Below are 27,089 nucleotides of genomic sequence, written 5' to 3'. Positions count from 1 at the left end.
AGCCAGAGATGCTTGGCACACGCAGGGAAGGATGAATACAGGAGGTGCTTTAGCAGTTGGTTAGGACCTCTGGTGCTTGGGGTCTACTTGGGGGGATTCTGGAGGCCCCTAAATTGGGTTGATGGAGAAGCAGGGCTCTCGGGAGAGGATTGACCTAGCTTCAGCAGTTTGGGGCCATCTGGAGCCACTTGCTCTCTGGGTTCTGTTTCCCTTGATCCCAATAGTAGCAATAAACATAGTCTGATCAGCACCTTGCACTGCACTCAGAATACAGAATAGCAGAGTTGGAACCTTGTAGGTCATCTAGTCCAACCCTCCTGCTCAAGCAGGAAATCCCACCTATACCAGTTCAGATAACTGACTGTCCAGTCTCTTCTTAAAAACCTCCAGTGATGAAGCACCCACAACTTCTGGAGGCAACTTCTGTTCCACTGGTTGATTGTCCTCACTGCTAGGAGGTTTCTCCTTAATTCCAGGTTGCTTCTCTCCTTGTTGAGTTTCCATCCGTTCTTCCTTGTCCAGATCTGGTGCTCTGGAAAATAAGTGGATCCCCTCTTTGGGGCAGCCCCTCAAATGCTGGAATACTGCTATCATATTCCCCCTAGTCCTTTTCTCTAGGCTGGCCAAACCCAAACCCTGCAACTCTTCTTCATATGCTTTACTCTCCAGGCCTTTAACCATCTTAGTTGCTCTTCTCTGCACTTTTTCCAAAATCTCATCATCTTTTTTGTAATGTGACCAAAACTGGATGCAGTCTTCCAGCAGTGGCCTTAACTAAGGCTATATAAAGCAGTATGAATACTTCATGTGATTTTAATTCTATGCCTCTGTTTATACAACCCAGGATTGCATTAGCCCTTTTGGCGGCTGCCACACATGGCTGGCTCATGTTTTAAGCAATCATCCACTAGGACTCCAAGGTCCCTCTCATGGTTCCTGTTTCTGAGCCAGTATTCACCTAATCTGTGCTTTATACCTTTTGTTTTTCCTGCCCAGGTGTAAAGTATTTTCTCCACATTAAATTTCATGTTGGATAGGGCCCATTGTTCCAAGCCTGTCAAGGTCTTCTTGGATCCTGATTTAACCAAGAGTGCTACAGAAGAAACTACAGGGACTGTGTCTGCCCATCCAGTTTATTCTTCCCTTCCTTCTACAGTCAAGTTAAATTGCATTAGCGCCCCTCTCCATATTACATGTAGTTCCCCTGAATCCATGGGAATGCTGCAACCAGGTGCAGCAGCACCTTAAAAAGACAAGGGAATCCTTTCTTGTTTTTGTTTGCGGCTGAATTTACGGGAAAGTTTCAAAAACCCATTTTCCCACCCCAAGTAATTACATACAAGCCGTAGAGATTATACAGTTTTAATCTGCTTAACTGGCAAAACAGAGCGGTGTTGCATTAATTGTTTTAAAAAGCCAATTATGAAATGACTCCATTTGGGTTTGCTTTTCTTTCAGAAGCCACCACCACTTAGTGCATAACAGCCTTCGATCTGCTTATCCACGCTGGCCTCCGACTGCCTTGGCCTAATCCCTCGCTGCCCTTCCTCAATGCATGGATTGGCTGCAATATATTCTGAGGTCACAGCCAGAGAGCTCTCAAGCCTTGTGTTATCCACACCTCACAAAAGTAGCAAAACAGGGCAATGACAATTTGGAAGACGCCCTTCAAACCTCATCCAAGCACAGGCTCTCAAGGGTTGTGCACTTCTTCCAAATTACTTGAGGCACGAATATCCTGCTTTTCCAAGAGTCCAACTGAGCTGGAAGCATAAATTCTGATCCTGCTTTCCCAACCCATCTGCTCCGATCAGATATCCAAAATAGATCTCTGTGCTCCTTTCCTTGACCTGAAATAGCTTGCATTATAAGTGGCCTTTCCCCTCTCTCCCCCTCCCCCTTGTGACTTCTTGAGCTGCTGGACTTCTGACCTCCCTTTCTCCCACCTGGCTGAACAAGTAGCTTTTCAGCAAAACCTTCAACTGTTGGCGTGGAGCTGTGGGCAGGCTTCCGAGGGAATTGTGGAAATGTAGACCAATGTCCTAGTGGGAACGCCTGATCTATCTTGATTACGTGTTTCTATGCTAAATGGAAAGGGGGGAGGAACAGGGAAGTCCCCGAATTTCTGACCTGCTGTAGGTCCCACCAGGTTGCTCTAGAAGGATGTCCTACAAACTGGCAGGTGTTCGAAGGCTTATGGCATGTGGGTGGCCTCCTTCCAAAAATGGCTAATATCACTGCAGCAACCCTTTTTGTAACCTGCAACAAGATCTGGCCAGATGTTGTTCGCCTGCACTTTGATCTGTCCTCTTTATGCCAAAGCTCCCGCTGGTGGTGGATGCCATTGGCAGACAATCCTTTTATCGAACTTGTATCTCTGGGTGTTGCTGATGTTGAGTGGGGAGGAATATCTGCATTTAGAGTCCAAGGGCTACTGCCACCTCCAGACTTTTTAAAGAATTTACTGCTCGAGCTTTGGTTTCCTGCTTCTTCCTCTTCTGCAGAAGAGGAGCCCTTACAAGTAAAGTGGCCATCCCTGCTCAGGACAGAGGGGCATCCATGTCGACAGACCCAAAGAAAGAATGTTAAGGCTGCAGCAGAAAAGGGAGCTCTGGTGTATTTAGGCCTCTCATGCAAATAGCTGTGTGCATGTGCAGATAAAAACTTTTCTTTTTAAAAATAAGGGATGGGGGGAAGGAAAGTAAAGAAGGGGGAATAAAATGTGGCGTTTGATTAGGCCAAGCTGGAACCTGAGAAAGATGCCAGGAAACTGAGAAGAGGGATCCTAACCTGAAACTTCCCAAGGTCAACAACAACAGAGTAAAGGATGCATGTCCGAATAAATAATACATCAAACATAACTTGGCTCTGTTCTGCCACCATTTCCTATATAGATGCTAAACAGCCCCCAGCCATCGCCCCCTTACCAAATCAGATAGAAAAATAAAGGTCTAGAGTTCACTGGAAATTCTTCAGTTTTAGAAAACTAACGGGTCAACTTTCAGCCTCAAATCTCTATGTCAACTTCTGTTTTCTCCTCCACACCGTTCTGTTTGCCGTCTTTCGTGTCAGCCTCTTCTTTGCATCCTGCATCCAATTCCAACTGGAGAGGGGGGAAAAAAGCATTAGGAGAAAAACCGAAATGAGACTCTTTTCATAAAAAGCTTTGGAGCATGTGTGATTGTGTGTGTACGTGTGTGTGTGTGTGTGTACACACACATTTACTCCTGTCAGTAGCAACAGAGGCTTATTTCCCGGGTTTGCAAAGCGACAGGACCAGACCGGGAAAATACGCTAACTTCATTAACTTAAATGAAGTTAATATTTTCCTGACCTGCTCCTGTCGCTTTGCAACCCCAGGAAATAAGCAAGCCTCTGTTGCATCAGGTACACATCACACACTCCAAAGCTGCATTTTTGGCTTTGACTCTTCGACCACAGACATTCCTGGGTTAAGTCAGGTGAATGAAGTTACGGTTGCAGAAAAGGCAGCCATTTCTATTCCTTTGTACCTTCAGTGTGCGTGCGTATCACGGGGCCTATATGGGTGATTGATTAACCAGTTTATTGGTTACCTAGTGGGGTAGGTGACCTCTGAAACTCAGGGCATCTGATGACAGGCTGGCCCTTTGCAACAAAGGAGCGGCCGAGAAGCAGTTGGCAGTGTAAACACGGAGGGCCTCCAGACTCGAACATGAAACAAAAGGGAAGGCAGCGACGTCAACGCTGAGGGGGGGTGAGCTAGAAGGAGCACCAAAACTGGCAAAACCAGAGATCACGTCAGGCCTTAATGTGCGAATATAGTCCTGGGACTTCAGTAGCTGTGACTTGAGGTACAGGTTCTACCCACCATGGAGACTTTTCTCCCTTAGAGGGCGGAAGGCCCAAGAGGACAGCTATTCCCCCCCCCCTCTCCAAGGTAGCAGTCAGTTTGTGTCTGTCCTGTACAGGTGAGACCTCTCAACTTATGACCCCAGCTGAGCCCAAAATTTACGCGAGAAAAATTGGGAGAAAATTGGCTGAGTGAGTTTTGCCCCATTTTAGGGCTTTTCTTGCCAGGTATGTTTAAGTGGATAATTGCACTTGTTAAGTTAGCGGCATGGTTGTTAAGGGAATCTGGTTTCACCCACCCACCCACTCACTGACTTTGCTAGTCAGGAGGTTGCGAAAAGGGGATTGCGTGACCCAGGGATGCTGCAACTGTCGTATATGTGAATCGGTTGCTTAAGCATCCGAATGTAAAGCAACTGTAACCATGGGAATGCTGCAATGGTCAGAAGTCACTTTTCACTTTGAACGGTCTATTCTATATTCTATTCTACTTTACTATTCTATTCATTCTTTTTTATTCTATATTCTATTCTATTCTTCATTCTGTTCTATATCTTCTATCTTCTTCTATATATATAAAAAGAGAAATAACCACTATACGCATCATCACAAATCTCCAGAACCGTAAAACCTACAACTTGACATTTGGCACGTAGGTTCCTCTTGGCTTCTAGGGGCTCACTAAGAAAGGATTCTTCGAAATGATCCTCACAGCATTTAGAGAATTTCCTATATTATTATTATTAACACGCTCTGATGCTAAGGAGTTCTACTCCCCCTCCCCACCTAAAAAGAAATCTGTTCCAAATGCAAAACACAAGCAGGGAACAGTTTCAGTTTCACAGCATCACCAAGCAGCTTCAGTACAGAACAATTGAGCTAAGCCACGCCCAGGCTCCTTGCTGTCTCCTTGCTCACACAGCAAATACTCTTTCAGTTTCCAAACAGCCCTCAACTGTCTCACACACTGACAGGACGCTAGCCAGATGAACACCGATGGATGCTGGCAGGCAGAGGCAGAATTTTTCCCCCCTTATTTTCCTCCCCAAAAACTAAGCCCAATCACATAATTTCATCGTGAAGCACGGGTATCCAGCTAGTACTATTCTATTTTTAGAACAGAATTATTACCTTTGCTTCTTTGTCTGCCAGTCTCTGGAACATGTTGGCGTACATTTTTTTCTCCCTTTCGTGCTGGTCGCGTATCTTCTGCTGGGAGATCAGGAGCTGGGCTTTGGCCGCCTTGTTACTTGGGTAGAGCTGTAGCACCTTCTGGAAATCTGCCCTGGCTAACTCAAAGTCGTTGACGGCCAATCGAGCCTCGCCTCGCCGGAAGAGGCCCTTCTCGTTGTTGCTGTCCAATTCCAGCGCCTGAAATGATTGAAGGAGAGCAGTTGGACAAGACATCCGAAGGCCCGGCCCAATCGCAAACGGGGCAGGATGGGTTCAGGGGTTTGCTCCAGGAGACAAAACGGCGAGAAATTCAAAATTTCATCCGGGACATCCCCAAAAAGCATTCATCCAATTTACCTTATTGCAGTTTTCCAAGACCTGAGAATACTCTTTCAGCTTTAAGTGGCACATGGCCAGGTTGAGATGGGCAGCGAGCCTCAGGTTCCTGGATTGGGATTTCTCCATATCCGACAGGCCGGTTTCATGCTCCAGCCACGATACGGTTTTCTTATACTGTAACGTTGCTCGCTTGTATTTCCCCTCCTGGAAAACAAGCTTGTGGTGAGATTCAAAGGGACCCAAAGGCCAAACGCCCACCCAGTAGCTGCACAAAGGTCCACATTCACAATGCATCACAACTTCAAAGAGTGTCTGAATGAGCGGTTCTTAAAGCAAGGCCCACCTGCCTTCAACCCCTTTGCAAATGGGGTCTAGAACAGCTCCTGAAGCGTTTATTTTCTTAAAACGTTCATAGTCTTGCACTCAACTAATACATCCAAACACTTCATACCGTGATGTCAACTCATAATATATTTCTATGGTCTTTTTAGAGTTGACAACAGAAAGGGAGAGGGGAAAGGGGTTTTGGAAGAGTAGTGCGGCAGCTTGGAAAGATAAAGCGCATTCCATAGTTTTTCAAATATAATAACTAGATGACTGAAGTTTCTGCAATGCAAAATTCTAACTGGAGAGCCTGATTAATGACTCTTGGCTATGGACATGTCCCATTGGAGAATATGAATTACGATACACCCAGGGGGTGGAGGGAAGACCAGGGTCAAGGGTGACAAGGAATGATGTGTCTCAAAGTCAACTGCACCCAGGCAGTGCCGGACATGTTAACTCCCAATAAATCCTTTTGAAGTTTTGGAAGTTTGGCTCATGATTTAATTGGGGTAACTGCCAGAATCCTGACACTGTGCACCCGTTTTCCTTTTCAAGCGCTTACGTCGAAAGCCTGGGCAAAAACGGCTATATTCATCCCAAGTTTCGATTTTGTGGCTGCAGCCAACCAAAGTTTTGCATTTATAGAGACAAAAAACGGTGATTTTTAAAAATCTTCTTTAGCAGCTTGAGAAAGAACAATCTATACAGGTAGTCCTTGACTTTAACGGTTCATTTAGTGTCCGTTCAAAATGACAGTATTGAAAAAAAGGGACTCATGGCCATTTTTCAGAGTTACGGCCTTTGAAGCTTCCCCGTGATCAAAATTCAGGTGCTTGGCAACTGATTCATGGTTATGACCGTTGTTTTGTCCCAAGGGTCATGTGTGATCCCTTTTTGCGACCTTCTGAACAGCAAAGTTCATGGGGAAACCATATTCACTTAACTTAGCAGGTGCGCTGATTCGCTTAACAATAGAGGCAAGAAAGGTCCTGAAGCAGAGCAAAATAGACTAAAACAACCGTCTCGTTTCACCACAGAAATTTTGGGCTTAATTGTGGCCGTAAGCCAAGGTCTTCCTATACTTCCACAGGCAAATATACAAAGACAGTTAAAAGCCACTCAAAAGGATTTGGAAATGAACAGATTTTCTAGATCTGTGACAAAACTGCAAACCGCTTTTTTGAAAAAGCCACCATAATGTTTTCGTTCTATTGTCCTCAGTAATGATGTTCAAAATCCCAGTATATCCTGGACAGTTCTCTCAGTTCCAGAATATTCTGGAAGTCAACTCAGCATTGAATGTTCTGGAACACAGATAAGTTTCCTGACCGCACAAGCAATGTTTTTATGGAACAATAAGCTATTTTTTTTTAATTTATGTTAGGCATAAGGGATTAGGGAAACACTCCTCGTACCCAGAAACACAAAAACTAACCTGCACTGTGTTATGTAGCGTAATTTAAAGCAGGCAAGACATTAAATCCAGCCCCCAGCCACACCATTCCACCACCACCACCCTCTATATGAATCCAAATCAAAGCATTTGGGACCGCCCTCTTATCGGCGGGAGAGCATTCTGTGAGCTGGGTCATTCATTCCCGTCAAACTGGTCTTGCCACCAGAATTTTTTCCTTCTAACTTTCCACGGGAATCTGCTTTCCTGGAATTCATATCCATCATCCCATGATCTGAACTCTGGACCCAGGGAAAAAGAAACCTTTAACTGCCCTCCAAGCAGGCCTATCATCCACCTGTCACTCAAATTCAGCCTCCCTTTGTAGGTCTTGAAACTTAAGCCTCCTCCTCCTCTCCTTTCTTCTCTGAACCACTCCAATCTCTCTAAATCCTTCCCCAAGGCCAGAGGGCAGCAGTCACTACGGGATCAGACTAAAGCAGAATAAAGAGGAAGAATTATTTTTCCAGTGTTTTGGAAAGTATTTCTGGATGTCCCCGACTGCACCTGGATTTTCTTAGCCACACCCAGGCTCTTTGCTGGCTGGTTTTTTTTGCCATCGACTCCAACGCCAAGTGGATTTTCTGAAGGAAGTGCTTCCTCCAGCCCAGGAATACACTTTGTCCCGTAACTGCGCATTTGAGTTCTCTTCCTGTAAATGCCTTTGTGCTTCTCTTTGCGATTTTCTAGCCAACGCCTCAAATCAACCAAAATGAAAGCGGAGCCTTCCTTCTTTCCTCTTAAGGCTTCACCTATTCCTCCAATTCCGCCCGTACGCAAATCCGATCTGCCTTTTCCTCCAGCCCATGTTTCAAATCGTGAACAAGCATACTCAGCAGGGGAGGATAGAAATTTTTATCACTGGGAGACCGCAACTCAATCCTTCCCTCCAATAAATTGGATGAGGAACCAGAAAAGCACATTCTCTCGGCTCCTTCTTACACTCTCCTGGACATTTTTAGCGTTATGCAGCACCGAAGGTAAAATCCCATCAGCAGCTGATTCTGCAGGACAGCAGCCCGGGGCTGCTACAGACCCTGCAGGACAGGGGTCTCCAACCTTGGCAAGTTTAAGCCTGGAGGACTTCAACTCCCAGAATTCCCCAGCCAGCAAAGCTGGCTGGGAATTCTGGGAGTTGAAGTCCTCCAGGCTTAAACTTGCCAAGGTTGGAGACCCCTGCTGCAGGACACCTACTTTGAAATACTGGGTGCCTTTTTCTTTTGCGATGGCGCCTTGTTCCAGCTTCTCTTGGGTGTTCATCTCCCAGGGCTCCTTTGCCTGCGGAAACACAAAAAAGAGCCATATCAGCCACCTTCGTCGTTGAAGAAAGCCCATCCAGGAAGAAGGGCACGGAGTAAGTGACGGTTTCAGCCGAAGAGAATCTGGGAGCGCGCTTTCCTAGGCAGCACAGACAAGCGTGGTTGGCCCTTGGCAACCCTCCCTCCGCCACAGGACGAGAAATCCCACGTCTGTGTCCTTGTTTTGGTTTTTGGCTACGTCGGGAGATAGGATCTAAGAATCACGGGAGATTTCAATCGGCAGACATCTATGGGGAAATCAACTCTGCCCACGACTGCAGACTCTTTGATGAGGATTTGATCTTCTAGAAGTGTGGAAGAGGGAAGCGGTGCTCCTACATTTGATCTTTGCAACAGAGAAGACCTGATCCGACAGTTAAAAGCCGTGGGAACTTTGGACGAAAGCAACCACGTCATCCTGGATTGCAATGCGAAACCAGAACACTGGGACTCCGGAGAACCAATAACGAGTTTAGACAAGTCCTAAGCAGTATTCCCACGGACAGAAATCCTCAGGTCAAAGAGAGAAAGGAGAGTTGGGAACTTCCAGGTTTTTTTCCCATGGATGGGGGGTCAGGCGCAAAATATTGCTGATTGGTTATCCTCACGGGGCCCATTTATCATTTTATTCCTGCGGGTTACTTTTCATTTAGATTGTGCATTTTTCATCTTTAACTTTTTTAAGCACACTCACCATCCAAAGTCACTTCGGGGAGATGGGCAGCCATACAAATTAAACGAATAAATATGGACAGTGTGATAATACCAAGCAAAAGTGAGAGAGAGAAAAGAGAATCCTATTGCGTGAACCATTTGATTTGTCTCAAACTGAAACTTGATGGGACCAGGGAGATCAATACAAACATCTTTAAATATTAAACATATTGCATTAAAAAAGCCTGCATTATGTATCAAACCTCAATCAGTAATTGTACACTTTGCAGTTGAATAAAACAAATGATGTTCAGTAAAAATTAGGGTGCTGAAAATACCAAAAAATAAGCCCATGCCTGTTACTTTAAGGCCAATTCTCTTCCCATCCCCTCTGCCTTTGTAGATGTGCCCCCTTACATACCTTTTCAAAGGTTTTGAGCTTGATTTCATATTGCAAGTCGGCGTCTGGAGGGATTTGAAACCCCAACAAACAAAAAGAAAGGGGGGGGGGGGAGGGGGGGGGGGGGGGGGGGCTCTTCACCCTATATTTTGCTATCAGATCATTCCATCTCTTAATCCCAAAATATGGGGGAAGTTGGTGTGTGGGACGGGGGAGGGCTTCCGGGCGCAGGGGGACACCTCGGGGGAGGGGAAACCACAACCTCTTCCAGCTTCTTTTTTTTTTTTTTCCCTACCAGGGGTGGGTATGGGGGGGGGGGGGGGGTTTGGTGGGTATCCTTTTCTCCCTCCATAGTTTCTCCTATCTTTTTTTTATCCCCAAAAAAAGGTTTGGGGCCCCATTTTTTTGCAAACGGAAGCCCTTTTAGGGGAAGGCTCGCCTGGGTTTAGGTAAACCACAGCCTCTTCCAGCTTCTCCATTTTCTGTAGGGTTTTGTCCACGCCAGGAGGGAGGTCATAGTTTTCTGCCTCTCCTACTTCAAACCCCAGCTCCACCCCCACCCTGGGCCATTGGGAACCGGGCCAGGCAGGTCATAGGCAAGCGGTTTTGTGCAGAAACATCTGAATACGCTGGCCGCTTGCCTGAAATCATTTCCTTTCCCCCACCCTTGCCAGTCCCCAACAAAGGCTGGGGGGCACTGCTGTAGAGACAGACACGCTCAAAAGCCTCAAGGAGTTACATCGCTGTCTCCCAGCATGCTGTGAGTGCAGGAAGGAGATAGGATTCATCTTCTCCTGGGACACCCCAAAACAGCTGTCCGCAGGAGAGTGAAAGAATGACTTTCACTCAGCAAAGGATGTGTGTGTGTGTCAAAAAAAGGGAATATCTGCGTGATAGGCTGTTCCTTGGGTAAATCTGGCTGAAAGAGCAAAATGTGCGTGTCCATGGCGGAAACAGAGAAGTTACAGAGTCTTTGACTTACAAGAGTTTGTCTAGTGACCCGTTCAAAGTTACAATGGCACTGAAAAAAAGTCATGACCGTTTTTCAGTTACGAGCTTTGCAGCATCCCCAGGATCATGTGATCAAAATTCAGAGGCTTGGCAACTGGTTCATACTTATGACCGTTGCTGTGTCCCAAGGTCACACGATTCCCTTTTGCAACCTTCCAATAAAGTCAATGTGGGAAGGCAGATTCACTTATTAACCGTGTCAGCAACGTATCAACTGCAGTGATTCCCTTAACAATGGTAGTAAAATGGGACAAAATTCACTATACAAATGTCTCACTTCACAGAAGTCTTGGGCTCAATTGTGGTCATAAGTCGAGGACTACCTGTGTTTCAACACAACTGTCAACTCCTAAAACATTTTGTATACACGCTTTATAGTTGACAACAGAAAGAAGTGGGGGAAGTTTCAAAGAGTAGGTGGTGATGTGGAATCGAAAGTACATCCCATTCATATTTTCTTCAAAGACTGATTAGATGGCTGAAGCTTCTGCCGCAAAATCTAATTGGAGAGCATGATTGATGACTCTTGGCTATGGACGTTTTTCGTTGGATGATACACCCAGAGGGGTGGGGTGGGGGGAAGCAGGATCAAGGGTGACAGTGAATTACGTATCTCAGAGTCGGCTATACCCAAGTAAATGCCGGACGTAGAATAAATATTTTTTAGTTTTGGGAGTGTGGCACAAGGCTCATGATTTAATTGGAGTAACTGCCGGAATCCTGACAACACTATTACAGAGTTGGGGCCCTTAGACCATCTGGAACCCTTTCACACCCACCCTGAAATACAGATTAAAAATCCAGCATGTGTTTAAGGCGAACATGGAGGATTATGGCCTCTTTTGTGACTTGTGGACTTCAGCTCCCAGAATTCCTGAGCCAGTCAGGCTCAGGAATGCTAGTTCAGGAATTCTAGGAGTTGGAAATCCACAAGTCTTAAAAGGGCCATCATTCCCCACCCCTGATGGCTCAGGAATTCCACAGGTTATAAAAAGGGCCATCGTTCCCCACCCCCTGGTTTAAGTAAGCCCAGTTCTGCTACTCACCCTCTACCAAGGCTCCCTCGTTGGGTTTGGAATAGCCTTCTCCTTTCTTTCGGATGCGCCGAATTATTCCTCCGTCTTCATCGTCAGTCAAGTCTTTCCCCTTGAACTCAAACAGTTCTATCTAGAGAGAAAAAGGACAGGTTTGCTTAGCGCCAAGGGGAGGCATCAGGCACGGACTGAAATTTAAAAAAAAGGTGCATGACAGTGAGCAGAAGACAGTTAAAATGACAAAAGGAAAAAAAATTAAAGATTTAAGTCAAAGATTCCTTAAAACAGAAATATTTCTTTTTCTGTGCACTTCCCACCATTGCACTCAGGAACTGTAGGGGGAGAGGTCCTCGACTTACGACCACAGTGGAGCCCCAAATTTCTGCTGTTCAGCGAGACATTGGTTCAGCAAACTGCCCCGTTTTACGATCTTTCGTGCCCCAGTTGTTAAGTGAATCACTGTGCTTGTCAAGTTAACGCCACGGTTGTGAAATGAATCTGATTTTCCACATTGACTTTGCTGGTCAGATGGTCGCAAAAGAGGATGTCACATCACACACACACACACCAAGACACTTCAACCGTCATAAATAGGAGTCAATTGCCAAGCCTCCAAATTTTGATCACATGACAATGGGGATGCTGTCATGGCCGTAAGTGTGGAAAACGGTCATAAACTGAGGGAAAGTGGGAGTCCTCGACTTACGATCACAAATTAGTCCAAAAATTTATGTTGTTATGGGAGAAATTTGCTAAGGGAGTTTTTGCCCCGTTTTACAACTTTTCTCACCATGTCTGTTAAGTGAATCACTGCAGTTCTTGGAATTAGCGACACCGTCATTAAGTGAATCTGGCTTCTCAGTGGATTTTGTTCATCAGGACGCAAAAGGAGGTCACGTGACCTTGGGCACACTGTGACCATCATAAAAATGAGTCAGTTGTCAAGCATCTGAATGTCAGTTGTCAAGCATCTGAATCATGAGACCATGGGGACTGCTACAACGTGTTGTTAAGTGTGAAAAACAGTCATCAGTCCCTTTTCTCAGCGCCGTTGCAACTTTGAATGGCCACTAAACAAACTGTCGTAAGTCGAGGACTACCTGTATATCCAGAGTGGCTATGGAACAGCAAACAGATCGGGGGTGGGGTGTCTGAGGAGATGGTGGGGGAGAGAGAGCAGGCAGAGCTTTCCTCCCATCCAATGTGCCCATCTGCTGTGGGTCAAAGCCCATGGCCTCAAGCTTACCTCAAAAAACAAAGTGGCATTGGCAGGTATCTTAGGGGGGCTGCCGGCAGAGCCGTAGGCATATTCTGGTTTGCAGACAATCTGGCAAAGTTCTCCAATCTTCATGGTTCCCACAACGATGTCCCATGCTTTGATCACCTCACCTAACCACACACAAAAAAGAGAAAATAGATGACAATGTTACCAGAAGCTTAGATGAAAGGCTTTGTTAAAACGCAGCGCAACTTATCTAGGTAAGAGTCCAGCCCTTCAGGAACGGTTGGGAGAATATAGTATTTCCCTCCGGAGTTTTCTCTTCTTGCCACTTTGATGAGAAACTGTGAAAAGTCCTGCCTGCCAGCCCTAGGAAGGAGGGGCTGTTGTTACTTGTGTACAATTTGTAAGAAGGCAAAACTGTTGTGGGAAAGAGCCCATAATGTTGGGGTTCCGTTCAACAAAGGGCCGAGACGAAGTTCCTTTTGCATTATGAATCTTTTGTCGCGCTAAGGAAGGTATTACTAGTGGCCTGATTTAGATAGATGATAGATAGATAGATAGATAGATAGATAGATAGATAGATAGATAGATAGATAGATAGATAGATAGAATGAATGAATGAATGAATGAATTCTTTATTGGCCAAGTGTGATTGGACACACAAGGAATTTGTCTTTGGTGCAAATGCTCTCTGTGTACATAAAAGAAAAGATACATTTGTCAAGAATCATCAGGTACCAACACATAATGATAGCCATAGGGTACAATAAACAATCAAACCATACTAGGAAACAGTCCATAGAAATCGTAAGGATACAAGCCACAAAGTTACAGTCACACAGTCACAAGTGGGAGGGGATGGGTGATCAGGAGTAATGAGATGATCAATAGTAATAGTAGTTAGTAGTACAGACTCTGTGAATAGTTGGACAGTGTTGAGGGAATTATTTATTTAGCAAGTGATGGCATTCAGGAAAAACCTGTTTTGTGTCTAGTTGTTCTGGTGTATACCTTCCTTCTCTCTTTATAAGGCAAGTACAAGCAGTCCTCGACTTACAACCACAACTGAGCCCCAAACTTCTGTGGCTGAGACATTATGTTAAGCGGGTTTCGCCTGGTTTTACGACCTTTCTTCTTGCCACAGCGGTTAAGGGAATCGCTGCAGTTAAGCTGATAAGCTAGCAAACTCAGTTGTTCGGTGAATCTGGCTTCCCCACCGACTTTGCTCGACAGTGGTCGCAAAAGGGGATCACGTGACCCCATGGAACGCTGCCATGGTCATAAGTATGAATCCGTCGCCAAGTGTCTGGATTTGGATCACTTGATCACAAGATGCTGCAATGGTCGTTAAGTGGCTTTAAGTTGTGACTTTGAACGGTCACTAAACAAACTTGCAAATCAAGGACTAGCCGTATCATGCAAAAGACTGGTCAGGATTTTAATTTGGGCAACCTTCCCAATCTGATCTTCTCACCTCATCATCCAGATAGTTTTTCGTTCTTTAAGAAGCTCTATGTTTCCCATAGCATGTTGAGAATTAATGTTTTACTGGGTTGTAGTTTTTTTTTAAAAAAAAATTATATTCCACCGGCCCCATCAAATAATACGCCGTGCAAAAAATAAGTTATGGCATTGAATTTGTGCAAGTCAGTCCACGTTACAGTGGGACAGACGATGGCCGCTGTGTTCCCTGTGGAAATCTGGACAGGAAAACTTAATTATTGCAATCGAATATGAAATAGGAAGAGGTTACGTGTTGGCCTCACTGAGCTATTTCTGAAACAACAAAAGCGGGATAGAAATAAATAAGTAGAACACTGAGAAGAGAGGGCCATTTTTCCACTTCAGAGACGTCACCTTTTCCAAAATCGAAGGAGAACTTGTCCTTTCGGTCCCGGCTGGAGTCAAACTTGGAGCCATCCAGAAGCCATCCGGTGTAGTGGACGGTCACTTTGTCCCCTATCATGGGGGATTCAGTGCCCGTCCCTTCTTTCTTGATCACCTGCCAAGGGAGAGAAGGAAGCGGACACGGCTTGAGGGCCCGTCCAAAAGCCCCGCTCTACCGGTGGCCAAAACCAAAGCCAAGCCAGGCAGCAGCTCCCTTTTTATGGTGTCAGGAGAGAGTCTGGCGCTCCCTGCTTAGTGGCCTTAGGTCGCAAAGCGAAAACTGGCTGGTCCGGAGCAGGAAGAGTGCCGAGGGCCACTTTCCTTCTGCCCAGGGAGAGAAAAGGGGGACGAGGTGGGGACTGAGGGGCCTGGCCCCCCTCACTGCCCTAAAGCCCCCCACAATTGCCCCACCGCCCCCATATTCCTCCCATTGTCCTTAATAGCACTCCCACCCCTAATAGCCCCCTAATTGCACCCCAATATTCCTCCCATCATCCCTAATAGCCCAATTGCACCCCAATACTCTTCCCATTCTCCCTAATAGCCCCCCACCCCTAATAGCCCCCTCATTGCACCCCAATACTCCATCCCGCCCCAATAGCCCCAAACCATCCCTAATAGCCCTCATTGCACCCCAATAGCCCCTCATTGCACCCCAATACCCCCCATCAACCCTAATAGCCCTCTCATTGCACCCCAATATCCAACGCAAGCGGCCCAATTCGGCCTTGGCGTTTAAAGTGGGGGGGGGAGGGCTTTGCGGCCTGAAGGCTCCCGGCCGCCCCGGAATTCAGACCGGCCGCTTCCAACGCTGTCCCCCGCCGGGCGTGCAAAGGAGTAGCCCCCGCGGGCGAGAATCCCGGGGCAGACGCGCCTCCTCGGGGCCTCGTGAGGAAGGCAGCGGGTGAGCCCGGCCTTCGGCGGGGGGGGGGGAGAGGCTCGGGCCAGGCGGGCCCCGCAGGCGCCTCCGCCCACCTTGAGGACGCCTCCGTCGCCCTTGGCGGTGATGTCGAGGCCCTCCGCGGCCGCTGCGGCCGCCGCCTCCGCCGCGCTCATCTCCTCAGCCCCGCGCTCCTCCGCCGTCATGGCGCCGCCGCTGCCGCCGTTCTGAGGGAAGCTCGGCCGCGCGCGCGGGACCAGCAGGCGGCGCGTCAAGGGGGCGGGGACAGGGCGAAAGCTGCGCGCGCAGCAGGGAGAGTGAAAAAGAGGGGGGAGAGGGAGAGAGAGAGAGAGAGAGAGAGAGCGGCCCCCGGGAAACCAGGAAACCTCCCGAGCAGGCGGGGGCAAAAAAAGCAAAAGCTGCGCGCGCAGCAAGGAGAGTGAGTGAGAGGAGAGAGAGCGCCCCCCCAGCCTGTCACGGATGGCCCAGGCGGGCGGCCGATCCGGCGGACTTCGCGAAGCTTCTAGACTCGAGCGCCTCACGGCGCTCAGGCCGAAAAGGAAGGCGGATGTGCGCACGCGCTGCCTGTTTGGCGAGCCGGCGCTTGCTCGCAGGGTTGCCATCTGGCCGTTTTTCCGGCCAAATTCGAGAAAGCTGGCCGTATTTCTATCTGCTTGGCCGTGAAAAAAAATGACGGGAATGAGTGTGGTGTTGACGGAGGAGGAGCCGCCCCTACTCGGGTCACAGGCGGGAAGGGGGCGTGACCGGGCGCCAAGGGCCCGAAGGGGTGTGTGACGGGAGTTGAGAGAGGAAGCGGGCGTGTCGGAGGACTGAGAGGACGCGCTTGTCCTCCTTTTGCTCATGGTGACGCGCATGCGCGAGGGAAGGAGAGCGGCTGGGTTGCCATCTGGCCGATTTCACGGCCAAACAACTAAATTTGGCCGGAGACCAGGACTTGAGGGGAATTCCCCAGGAAAGCTATCAAAGATGCTTCTGATTTGCTGAACACTCGGTCCTTCAAAGCTATTTGTCCATCAAATGCGTGGACGTCGAAAACGAAAACGAAAACGCAGGGCGGGGCTATTTAAGCTGGAGCCCGCCGTGGCTTAAAGACATTTGAGTGTTGGCGATTCGGGCGTTTGGAATTGATCGGAGAAGAAGAAGAGACATGGAGAACAGGCCGGCGGCAGGCGGAGACGCGGGGCGACAGGAGGAAAGGGGGCGCCTCTCGACACGCTGGCTTCTCCCAGCGATAGACCTAAGGACAACGATAAAGATAACGATAAAGATAACGATAGCGATAGCGATAATGGCAAGTATACCGACACCGATAAGGCCAACCCTAACCCTAACCGAAACGACGACGACCACGACAACGACAACGACCACAACCAAAACCCAAAGTTTTACCACGGAATGGCCTTCTTATGACCTTCCCAGGAGCAGAGGAAATGCAGGAGCCAGATTCACAGAACCGCCATGTCCCGGTGGTGACTCATTGGACGAGCAACGAAACGTCTTCCAGGAAAAGCAAGACAGTCCAGTTGCCTCTGGAAAAAGCCCCTTTGGGACGGCGGAGAACCTCCGTGGAGCACGTTGAACCATGTTCCTAACAGACAGACATGATATTCTTCTGATTAAAATCGGAATTCCTATTTTTGGGGGAATCGCCTTCCCCCCCTTCTTCTCCTCCTTCCCCTCCCCTCGGAGGCCCCCTGAGTCAGGAGTTGCTACCGCAGGCGTGGCTCCGTGCGGCTCCGTTCCCGCGTTGCCTCGGGAAAGGCAAAAAGGAAGAGCTTTGCAACGGCAGCAGCGGCACTGGAGGCTCACCGCAGCGGCTCCCGGGTTTCTTCTTCCTCCTCCTGGCACCTTTCGGTCCATGGATACTTAAAGAGAACCTCGACCCCTTGAACGGACAGCTGCAGAGGCGCGCAGAGCCCCAGCCGGACACCTGAGCGGAGCCCGGGCGGTGCAAGCGGAGGCCGCTGAGCCGCAGGAAAAGGGAGCTGGGCAGCCACAGACCAGCCGTCTCTCCGTCTGATGGCCTCGGCCGAATCTCTGCCTCCCAGCGCGCTTGGTCCTCCGCCCGCAGGCTTCCCCGGCCCCTTGCCAAGGGGGCCCCTCGACTGGCCGGCCGGGCTCCTTGGGCAACCCGGCTGCCTCTTGCCGAGAAGCGCGCTGCCAGGCAGGGGCCACGGCGCAGGGCAACACGCCACCGCCCGGCCCTGGCGAGGGAAAGCAGCGGGCGCTTCCCGGCCCAGTTCCGGAGCTGATCCACACCTGACCGGCTGGAAAGGAAGGGTGTGTGGCGTTGGTGTTGTTTGTGCGATTTCTTGGTGCGCGGCGCGGGGTCTCTTTTGGCCGGCCCCGATTTTTTTTTTCAGAGGGGAATATCATGCCTGTAACAGGAAAACGGCAGCGATTCACTTCAACAACCGTGGGAAGAAAAGAATATCACAAATTCATATTCATATTAATAGCCGAAGAACGTGAAGAATAAACAAATCAATACATAAATAAATGTGTGGGTTTTTTTCCTTCTTCATAACTGTAGAAAACTTGTTTAACATATCAAAGAAGGGGCTGCACGCAATCCTGAGCCCCCTGGTTGACTATTTTTTATGATTTTTTTGGAAAAAAAACTTGGCCGTGAGAGAAAATAATTTGGCCGTATTTTGACTTGAGTTTGGCTGCAGAGCCAAGCTGCGATCTGGCAACCCTGGCCACACCGGAAGCAGCCGGCGGATGGGCGAGTGGGACGGCTTTGACCCTTTTGGGGGTGGTGGGGGAGAGAAGCCGCGCGATGGCATCGCCCTGCGTTCGGATTCAGCAAAAAAAGGGGGCGTGGTTCCATCTCTTGGGAGGAAGGCTGAGGCCGGCGCTGAGAAAGGAGACTCGCAAAGGAGACCGTTTTGGAGAAAAAGAAAGGAGACCTTTTTGGAGAAAAAGGGGTCTCAGAGTGGGCGCAATAGCCCCCCCCTTTTTTTTTTACATTTGAGAACAAGCCTGACAACGATTTCATATCGATACTATTGACATTCTTATATGGCTTGATATAAATAGAAATTATAAGGTGACCAACTTTTTTACAATTAAAAGGACACAAATAAATGGAAGGGGGGGAAAACAAAGCCTCTTGCGCGCTGCACGCTCAAAACAATCCTGTGTGGAGCGCATATGTCTCATAATCATCGTCATGTCAAAAACAAATACGTCACATCACACACATCGGATCGGCATCGATCAAATACGGAGATTTACAGATTAGTCTTCAAATATCAAAAAGGAGGACATTTAGGAGGACACTTTTTGAGGGAGGACAGAACTTACAAAAGGAGGACTGTCCTCCCTAAAGGAGGACCGTTGGTCACCTTACAAATTATCAGTCTTTTAAATTATTTTTAATTATATTAATACAAATTATCCATCTTTTGAATTATTCAATATTCATGTGCTGTGCATTTCCCACAGCTTTGGTGTTTGTTTTTATTCTCTTGTGATCCCTTCCTCTCCAAACTCACTGCCCTTTGGGCAAGGGAGGGGATGGGTCAGATCCATTGCTGAGCAGCTCTATGACAGAAAGAGGAGCTACCCAGGATGGTGCATACATGCATTGGTTATGATGCACGCAATGCTCATAAGCTACATCTTCATCATTGTTGTAAGACTAGAGCCGTGGCGACAGCAGTCTTCCACTCAGTGGTGGGATTCAAATATTGTTGCCACCGGTTCCGTGGCCATGGCTTGCTGGGCATGCCAAACGCGCACTTTGCGTAGGTGCACAGGCGTTCTAACTCCCTCCTGCGAGCCTGCGCATGATCCCGGTCGCTTCAACAGCTGCCGCGCGGCACTCTTCTGTGCTGCCCAAAGCAGCTGGGCTTCAAATTCAGCAGATAAAAGCGAGTATGGGAGCCCGGGCAGGTGGGTGGTCCCAACAGCAGAGCAGCGGAGAGTTCGGTCGCTGCTCATCGCTCCTACCGGCTCACCAGAACCGGGCTGAACCGGGCGAATACCACCACTGCTTCCACTATTTGAAGGCATTCTAACTCGCCTCCTGCAAGCCTGCACGATCCCGCTCGCTTCAGCAGCTGCCACAAAGAAGAGGGAGTCAAATCTATTCTCCAAAGCACCAGAAGGCATGACAAGAAGCAATGGATGGAAACTAAGCATGGAGAGAAGCAACCTAGAATTACAGTAGAACCTCAAGTTGCGATCGTAATCTGTTCCAGGACTACGGTCACAACCCGATTTGGTCATGGCCGGAAGCACAACCATCTGTGCACGTACCTACAGTTCTGCGCATGCACGGAAGGGGAAAACATTGCAGCAAGGAAAATCGCCGCGGCTGTACTGATTGGCACCCAAGGATCTGTTTGCCGCCAGAAGCAACAATTTCCCCAAATCTTTGGTCGTCACCGGATTTGGTCACGAACAGGAGCGTTCATAACCCAAGTTCTACTGTAAAAAGAAATTTAATCAGTAAAATGACTTGCCTCCCAAAGCTGTGGATGCACCAACACTGGAAGTGTTTAAGAAGAGATTGGACAATCATTTGTCTGAAGTCATATAGGGTCTCCCTGCTTGTACAGGGGTTGGACTAGAAGACTTCCCAGGTCCCTTCCAAATCTATTACTTTATTATTGTGTTAAACTATAAATCTGTAAACAAAGACTACTGCAGTGTAATGGGTTCTGGCCTATAGTCCCCAGCCAGTTATTCAGTTGCTGTTTAACTCCTGTTAGGTTGGAGTTTTCTCAAGGATGTATAAGAAACCAAATGGCAATTGTTTTGATAATGTACTAAAATAAAAAAAGAGTCAAAACTACTTCATGTTCTTTTATTTCACAAGTGTTTAAAAAATGAGCCACGACTACTAAATCTGACACATTCTAATAAATGACCACAATCTATAAGGAGGAAAAACAAAACCCTCTCCATACAAAAAAACGTTAAAAACCCAACAAACCTTGGAAATGTTTACAAGTACCAAAATTGGTCTGTAAAGATGGACCGTCTGTAGAAATCCTCTATGGTCACCACATGAATTAATAATAATAATAATAATAATAATAATGGCTTTTCCTAAAGTCGGACAAGAGTTTGACTCGACTGAGAAGATCACAGCCTATTGGCCCCCCTCATTGGGTCGGTAATGAATAACAATGGACACCAACAAAAATTCTTCTGCATATTTATAAGAGTCCACAGGTGTCTTCCTTTAACGGAACATCGCGCCTTGACCTTGTGTCTAATCCAAAGTGGCCAGCGGCCTTGCTCTAAAGTAGACGCACAAACCGCAACTTGCTTCAGTAACATGCATTGCCTAATCTAGCACAGCTAAGAAGGGGGTGAAGAGCGGGAAGGTGCGAAAAGAGACCCTCTGTTGCAAGCAAAGGTACGAGCAGCGCTGCTGCTCACCGAGCATGGGGAGGATCATGCTTTTAAGATGGCGAACACAACCAAGGTGATTCATTCCAAGCAAACACATCACACTATGACACTTATTTCCTTAAGACAAACAATTTTGTTCTTGCATCGCAATGAATGAAACGTGAGCTAAGGAACACAGGATGTAGAGGAGGACTAAGAGCGTTCATTCTTCGTTGCCGACTTCCGTCTACGCTTATCCAAGACTAGTGATGTTGGAACGGCCGCCTGGTGGTGCCACGATACGGTGTCCGGTACGGCGAGGATTGTGGTCATCTACTTGAGCCCCTGCAAGAGAGCATTTCAGAAGCATTAGATTTAATCCTCAGCAATACATGAGAATCCTTCCTTTCTGAGCAAAAAGCACCGCAAACCTTAGTGTGGCGTTGGGCCTGCCAACAGGAGCTTCTGTGTGGCTTAGAACTGAGCCGCTCAAAAGTGAAGAGAGATGGCGGGGTGCCCACCATAATTTTTAAACTAATCAGGCTTCTGCAGGCAGACAGCACTGTCCAAACTATGTCAGATTATTTGCTCCTTGTTTTTGCTGCCCCAGGCAGTTGCTATACCACCAAGGTGAAGAACCATTAACACAGATTAAACATCGATTACTTTAAAATGTAGGGACGCGGTGGCTCAGTAGCTAAGATGCTGAGCTTGTCAATCAGAAAGGTCAGCAGTTCGGCGGTTGGAAACCTTAGCGCCGCATAATGGAGCGAGCTCCCATTACTCGTCCCCAAGGGGGAATCCAGCAAAAATGAGAATCTCAGGCCACTGGTTGGGGTGGAAACTTCAAATGGGCTTTGCAAGTCTGAACTACCATGCACCCCAAGGCCACTCTGGCTGTCTAAATAGCGGCATCCTAGCTCCCCTTCCTGCCAAACTGGCACTCCCAAAGAGGGCCAGCCAGGCATCCTCATTCCTAGAGCCTCTGTCAAAAGACACTCCCCACCCCGCTCCAAAGAACACTTCCTCGCTCCCAATAGGGTGACAACTCCATCCTAAATATCTCATGCGGGGGGGCAATCTTTTCCGCCAGCATTCTGTTTCGAAAAGATTTCAGAATCACCTGATAAACTGAAATTAGACTGGTGGAGGTTTCTGATTGGTGGAGGCTGGTTTTTGGCAGGCGACGTTTTAGTTGAGGGGGCAGGAGTCGCATATTTTGCAGGAGTGGCTAAAACTTCGTAGACTGGCCCATCGTACATTCCTCGAGAAACACCCTGTAATTCTGTTACCTGCAGGGTGCAGAAAGAAACACACGTACATGCAGTGCAAGGCAGTGAGCCATGTGCAGATCTGTACCTTGGGGAAGCAAAACAACCACTTCACAAACGCATGAACCAACATAGGAGAACAAACCTATCAGGATTAGATTCGGCAGTCCACCTGCATTTAAAAGACCCAGGTCACTTTTTTGAAGACAGCAAAGTCCACGTTTTGCATAGAGAGGACCACTGGTTTGAAAGTGGGGTCAAAGAGGTCATCTACATCAAAATTGAACAGCCCTTCTCTCAACTAGAGGGGAAAGGTATACGACATTATCTATCTCCATGCTACAACCCAGTTCCTATCAGCAGTTGCAAGAAGGCTCCACACCCCTTTGCACCACTCAGGTGACCCTGCTGACACAGATAAACCTCCAGGCGGCCTCAAGGACTCTCCAAAAGAATGCAAATGACCAGCTGTCTGCAAGGAATATAAATCCTTCCCTTCCCCACCATCCAGTCAGAGTTGAAGTAGCTTCCTGGGTGAGAAATAAAATGTCTTCAAAGAAAAACAAAAAAGTCCATTTGCCTCTTGAAAAAGCACCATGACCTGGAGGACTGAGAATCTCCATAGACAGACAAACATGTATTCATTCTCAGTGAACGGGTGTTTACTTGTGTCTCTCCAACTGCACAGCTGTTTTGACTTCTTTACTCACCTGTAGGTGATCCTAAGTAAGTGAGCCGCAGTGTTCTGGACCTAATGCCACTTCACAAGCAAGACCAATGCTGACTTAGTGTTATCCGGATTGTGTCCAAGGATAATCTCTTAAGAAGGGAGTATTGTATTCCCTCCTGTGATCAATCAGCTGGCGTCACTTTCTGCTGCTTTCCCAGGAAGGCTTAACCAACCCCAAGGGGCATGGATCCAGGGCACAGGTGGCAGAACTCACAGCCCCAAGGGGGCTTCCTCAGGAGTAACCAGCTCCAACGCTTTCCAGATAACAGAGCCTAGATGTCCCTCCGTGATTTCCATAGACCTGCCCAGCCAGTGTCCAACAACTTTCTCCAACAAAGGCCAAGAAAATTTCTCACGCTGGCCCACCAAGGATTCCCTCCTTGCCCAGAAGGAATCTGGCCACCCTGCCCATCCTCAAAAGCAATAACAGCAGAGAACTAAGCCCTCTTAGCCACTCTTCTCATCGCAAGGTAAATCTTAACCAAGGCTCTCACCTGTGCTCAGTAAACTTAATTCTTTATATGTCTTTGGGGTATACCAGTGATTTGCATGAGTGGTGTAGTGGCCTAGAGGTGGGAATTCTCACCTCACAATCAGAAGACTGTTGAGTTCGATCCTAGAGAGAGGCAGATTTTTCTCTCTTTGAGTACATTGAGATTATATCTGCTGAAGTTATAACTCTGCATTGGCGATAGGAAGGGCATCCAGCAAGTAAATACTCAGCTCTATTCAGTTGCCCAGACTCCACCTCACAAGAGATTATGGGGTCATTAAAATATGATGATGGTGATGATATACCAGTGGTTTACATTCGGATGCTCAACTACTGGCTCACATTTACAACAGTTGTAGTGTTCCGGGGTCATGTGAACCCCTTTCGTGACCAGTGGGTGGAAACCAGATTCACTTAACAACCGACTCCCTAACTTAACAACTGCAGTGATTCACTAAACAAACATGGCAAGAAAAGTCATAAGATGGGGCAAAACTCTCTTTACAAATTTCTCCCTTCGCAAGATAAATTTTACATTCAATTGAGGTGACATGTTGAGGACTGCTTATAATTAATGAAAGCAAGCTGTGTACCGAAGGGTAGTATTGAAAGATTACGAGGAAGTGAGTAAACATACCTTATTCCTAGTTTTGATCCGTTGATAAAGATACTCTGGAAAGGAGTTTCGCGGGATGAAAGACCCCGATCCTTTCCTCATCGACAAATTCCCATCCTCAAACACAATCTTCCCTCGGCTAATAACTATGTAGGGAGCCCCACGGCATTCCATGCCTTCAAAAATGTTATATTCAACAGCCTGAAACAATGACCACAATATATTGTTACTAATGTACATATAGGCATGCTTTTGATTGCATTAATTCAATTGCAGAAATATACCTGCATGGGTCAAACTGCCAAATGTTTTGATTTCTGTTTCTGATTCCATTGAACGCTTCTAGATGCTGCCTTGATTTATGTTTCTCTTATATTTGGTTGGCTGTCTGTATTCTTTAGGAGGGCTTAATTCCCTTCATTCATTAATTCTACCTGATTTCATTCGTACAGGTTATTTTAATCAACAAAAAAACTCTCTCTTGTCTATTTTCCATAGATTGTTTATCTCATCAAGAATGGCAGACAATGTCTAATAAAATACAGGAAAAATGCTACTACAGGAAAAATGCTACCAACAGTTTGGTGTTAACAGCTAGGCACTGTATATTTTAAAAAGCAATAATTCTTTTACTTGCTTTTTATTCTATCCAGCCAGTCTTGGGTGACTCCCTTGTGCATTTTTCTTCCATCATAGACTCAAATCTGCTTCTGACATGATATAAAAAGCCATCATATTTTCCCACCTCACTTTTTGAATGGATTTTCAATCAACTAGCATCACAAAATCTCACTCTTGTATTCAGGGGTGAGATTCAGCCGGTATGGACCGGTTCGGCCGAACCGATAGTTCACCAGGCTGCAGTAAATGGTCAGTTTTCTTGCTATTTTCAAATGTAACACATGCGCGCACTGCGTACACTCACCAAACCGGTTGTTTGAATCCCACCACTGCTTATATTCTTGCAAACAGTTAAAGTCACACTTATTACTTTCCAGGTTTACTTCAGTTTAAGTCCAATAAAGGCTTTATTGTTTCATATTCTTCACAGCATAGAAAACAGGAGATTTGAGACTTAATGTTGTGGATAAGTGTGTATTTCACTCCTTTCTAATCATGTAACACATTTGTTTAAACAAAAATCACAGACTGGGAAGGAACAAAACAATATGTGATGACCCGTGACATGGCACAAAGGCAACACAGTCAGATAATCAATAAGAGTCCCTTTATTATCTCCAACTTTGCCCCCAATGTCCAGGTTACCTTCGGGCTAGAGAAAAACTCTCCCAGAAACAGCCTTTGACTGTAGAAAATTAAGTCCAAAACAAGGTACACACAAACTGTAACTTAAACTCCAAACAAACCAAACTGAAGTTATTAGCTTGGCAGGGGCAGGAGAAGGACTTTCAGATTTGAAAGCATGGCAAAACTCACACAGTTGGGAAGACGCCAGGAACACAGTTAAGCCACAATGATACAAGATAAAGTCATGTTTGTTCCCAAGAGCTTGCTGCACGCAGCTTGCCTTTTTTATACACTATGTTCCCAGCTGCAGCTAATGAAGGGAATCAGAGCCCTTTCCTCCCCTGTAAGCCACACAACTCACGTTGCTCCCTTCTCTGTTCCTCCCTGCATGCCCTAGGATGAAGAGGGAGTGAGCCTGGCTCTTCCTCTGAACTCCATCTCCCCTGTTCTACCTCTCCCCTGCTCTGCCCAGATGGACTTTGCTCTTCCCCAGTTTCTTCCACAGCCAACGGAGCCACACTCTCTCTCCCTGTCAGCTGTTCAGTTTCCTCCTCCTAGTCAGATTCCGACAGGGGCATGACATAATCCTTTGTAAATTAAATAAAGCTGTCTTAATATTCCACTTCCATAACTCTTGTTGAACATTTTACTGGGGGGAGGGGGGGAATATAAGATTTCATCAAAAATCAAAACTTTAAAAGCTGAAGCTTTTTACTTTTTCCTCCAGAAATTGTGCCAACACGGGGAGTTTTTAAGAAGGGATTACAACAACCATTTGTCTGGAACGGTACAAGGTTTCCTGCCTGAGCAGGGGGTTGGACTAGAAGACCTCCAAGGTCCCTTCCAACCTCCGTTATTCTGTTAATTCTGTTAATTGAAATGTTCTGTCTTACCGATTTATGGCTTTTTGCTGTGATTGTCTTCTCCTTGTCGGGATCCCATATAACAAGGTCAGCATCGGAACCAACTTCAATCCTGCCTTTTCGCGGATACAGATTGAAGATTTTGGCAGCGTTACTGCTGGTAATGGCCACAAACTGGTTTTCATCCATTTTACCTGTAGACTAATCAGAAATCAAAGCTATCGTAACAGAGGTATATTTTTCTACAGATTAAACGGTGCATATTAATAAGGGGGAAATGCTACACCATGACATTTGAAAATGTATGGGATTCCTCAGTAGATATGAGATGACATCTTATTAAACAAAATTTAATATTTTGGGGGGGGATCTAAAGCAGGGGGGCTTAATTTGGGGGCTCTCAGGCATTCGGGAGAGCCCCTTGCTGAGATTCTGTGCAGTTCAGACAACCCCCAAATCCTACTCCTGGCTGGCCCTGCCCACACCGCCCCACCCCTCACAGGAGCCCCTATGTGACCCGTTTTGGATGCAGGTAAGTGCAGGGTACACACAGCGGTTTGAAGAGGGCAAAAAATAGGCCTCCTGGAAGTTCGAGAAGACCGGTAATAGGCCCCTTTCCAGCTTCCAGAGAGCCTCTGGAGCCTGAGGAGGCCATTTTTGCCCTCCCGGAGGCGTGAAAAACAGACTTGCTGGAAGTTCTGGAAGGCCGGAAATGGGCCCATTTCCGTCTTCCAGATGAGCCTCCGGAGTCCAGGGAATCCATTTTCGCCCTCCCGGAGACTCAAGGAAAGCCTTTGGAGCCCAGGTACGGCCAAAACGCCCCCCCGCCATGGTGCAGGAGGCCGACTAGGCCACGCCCACCATGGCCACGCCCACCCAGCAACCGGGCAGAGAACTCTTTGCTAAAATTTTTGAAGCCCACCCCTGGTCTAAAGGACCCCACTGTATTTGTAGAGAAGGAAAGGAATGATATTGTTGGAGACACAATT

General features: G+C 47.2%; 2 protein-coding genes across 6 annotated transcripts in view; both read right to left on the bottom strand.

Annotated features, from left to right (window-relative positions):
• Window positions 1-1,352: 1,352 nt before the first annotated feature.
• Window positions 1,353-15,771, bottom strand: FKBP4 (FKBP prolyl isomerase 4). Its single transcript, XM_087963478.1, has 10 exons — window positions 15,605-15,771; window positions 14,600-14,744; window positions 12,767-12,909; window positions 11,529-11,653; window positions 9,905-10,036; window positions 9,497-9,557; window positions 8,318-8,401; window positions 5,362-5,547; window positions 4,963-5,202; window positions 1,353-3,103 (listed from the first exon to the last, which is right to left on the bottom strand). Exons 1-10 carry the CDS (start codon window positions 15,713-15,715, stop codon window positions 3,008-3,010), a joined length of 1,323 nt encoding a protein of 440 aa, XP_087819604.1. The 5' UTR covers window positions 15,716-15,771; the 3' UTR covers window positions 1,353-3,007.
• A 4,560-nt stretch (window positions 15,772-20,331) lies between these two features.
• Window positions 20,332-27,089, bottom strand: part of CRMP1 (collapsin response mediator protein 1) — a 31,350-nt gene continuing 24,592 nt past the window's right edge. For all 5 annotated transcript variants that reach the window (XM_087963470.1, XM_087963474.1, XM_087963473.1 and 2 more), the window contains exons 11-14: window positions 26,131-26,301; window positions 24,011-24,190; window positions 22,003-22,171; window positions 20,332-21,224 (exon numbers count right to left, since the gene is read on the bottom strand). In XM_087963470.1, coding sequence (XP_087819596.1) covers window positions 21,133-21,224; window positions 22,003-22,171; window positions 24,011-24,190; window positions 26,131-26,301 — 612 coding nt within the window. In that variant the 3' untranslated portion in view covers window positions 20,332-21,132. The remainder of the gene's footprint in view (window positions 21,225-22,002; window positions 22,172-24,010; window positions 24,191-26,130; window positions 26,302-27,089) is intronic.

This window comes from Notechis scutatus, chromosome 4, assembly GCF_049901735.1.
Source record: "Notechis scutatus isolate UNSWTSFEM ecotype Mainland chromosome 4, rNotScu1.2, whole genome shotgun sequence".
NCBI classification, from domain to species: Eukaryota; Metazoa; Chordata; class Lepidosauria; order Squamata; family Elapidae; genus Notechis; species Notechis scutatus.
This window is presented reverse-complemented; position numbering and strand designations above follow the sequence as displayed.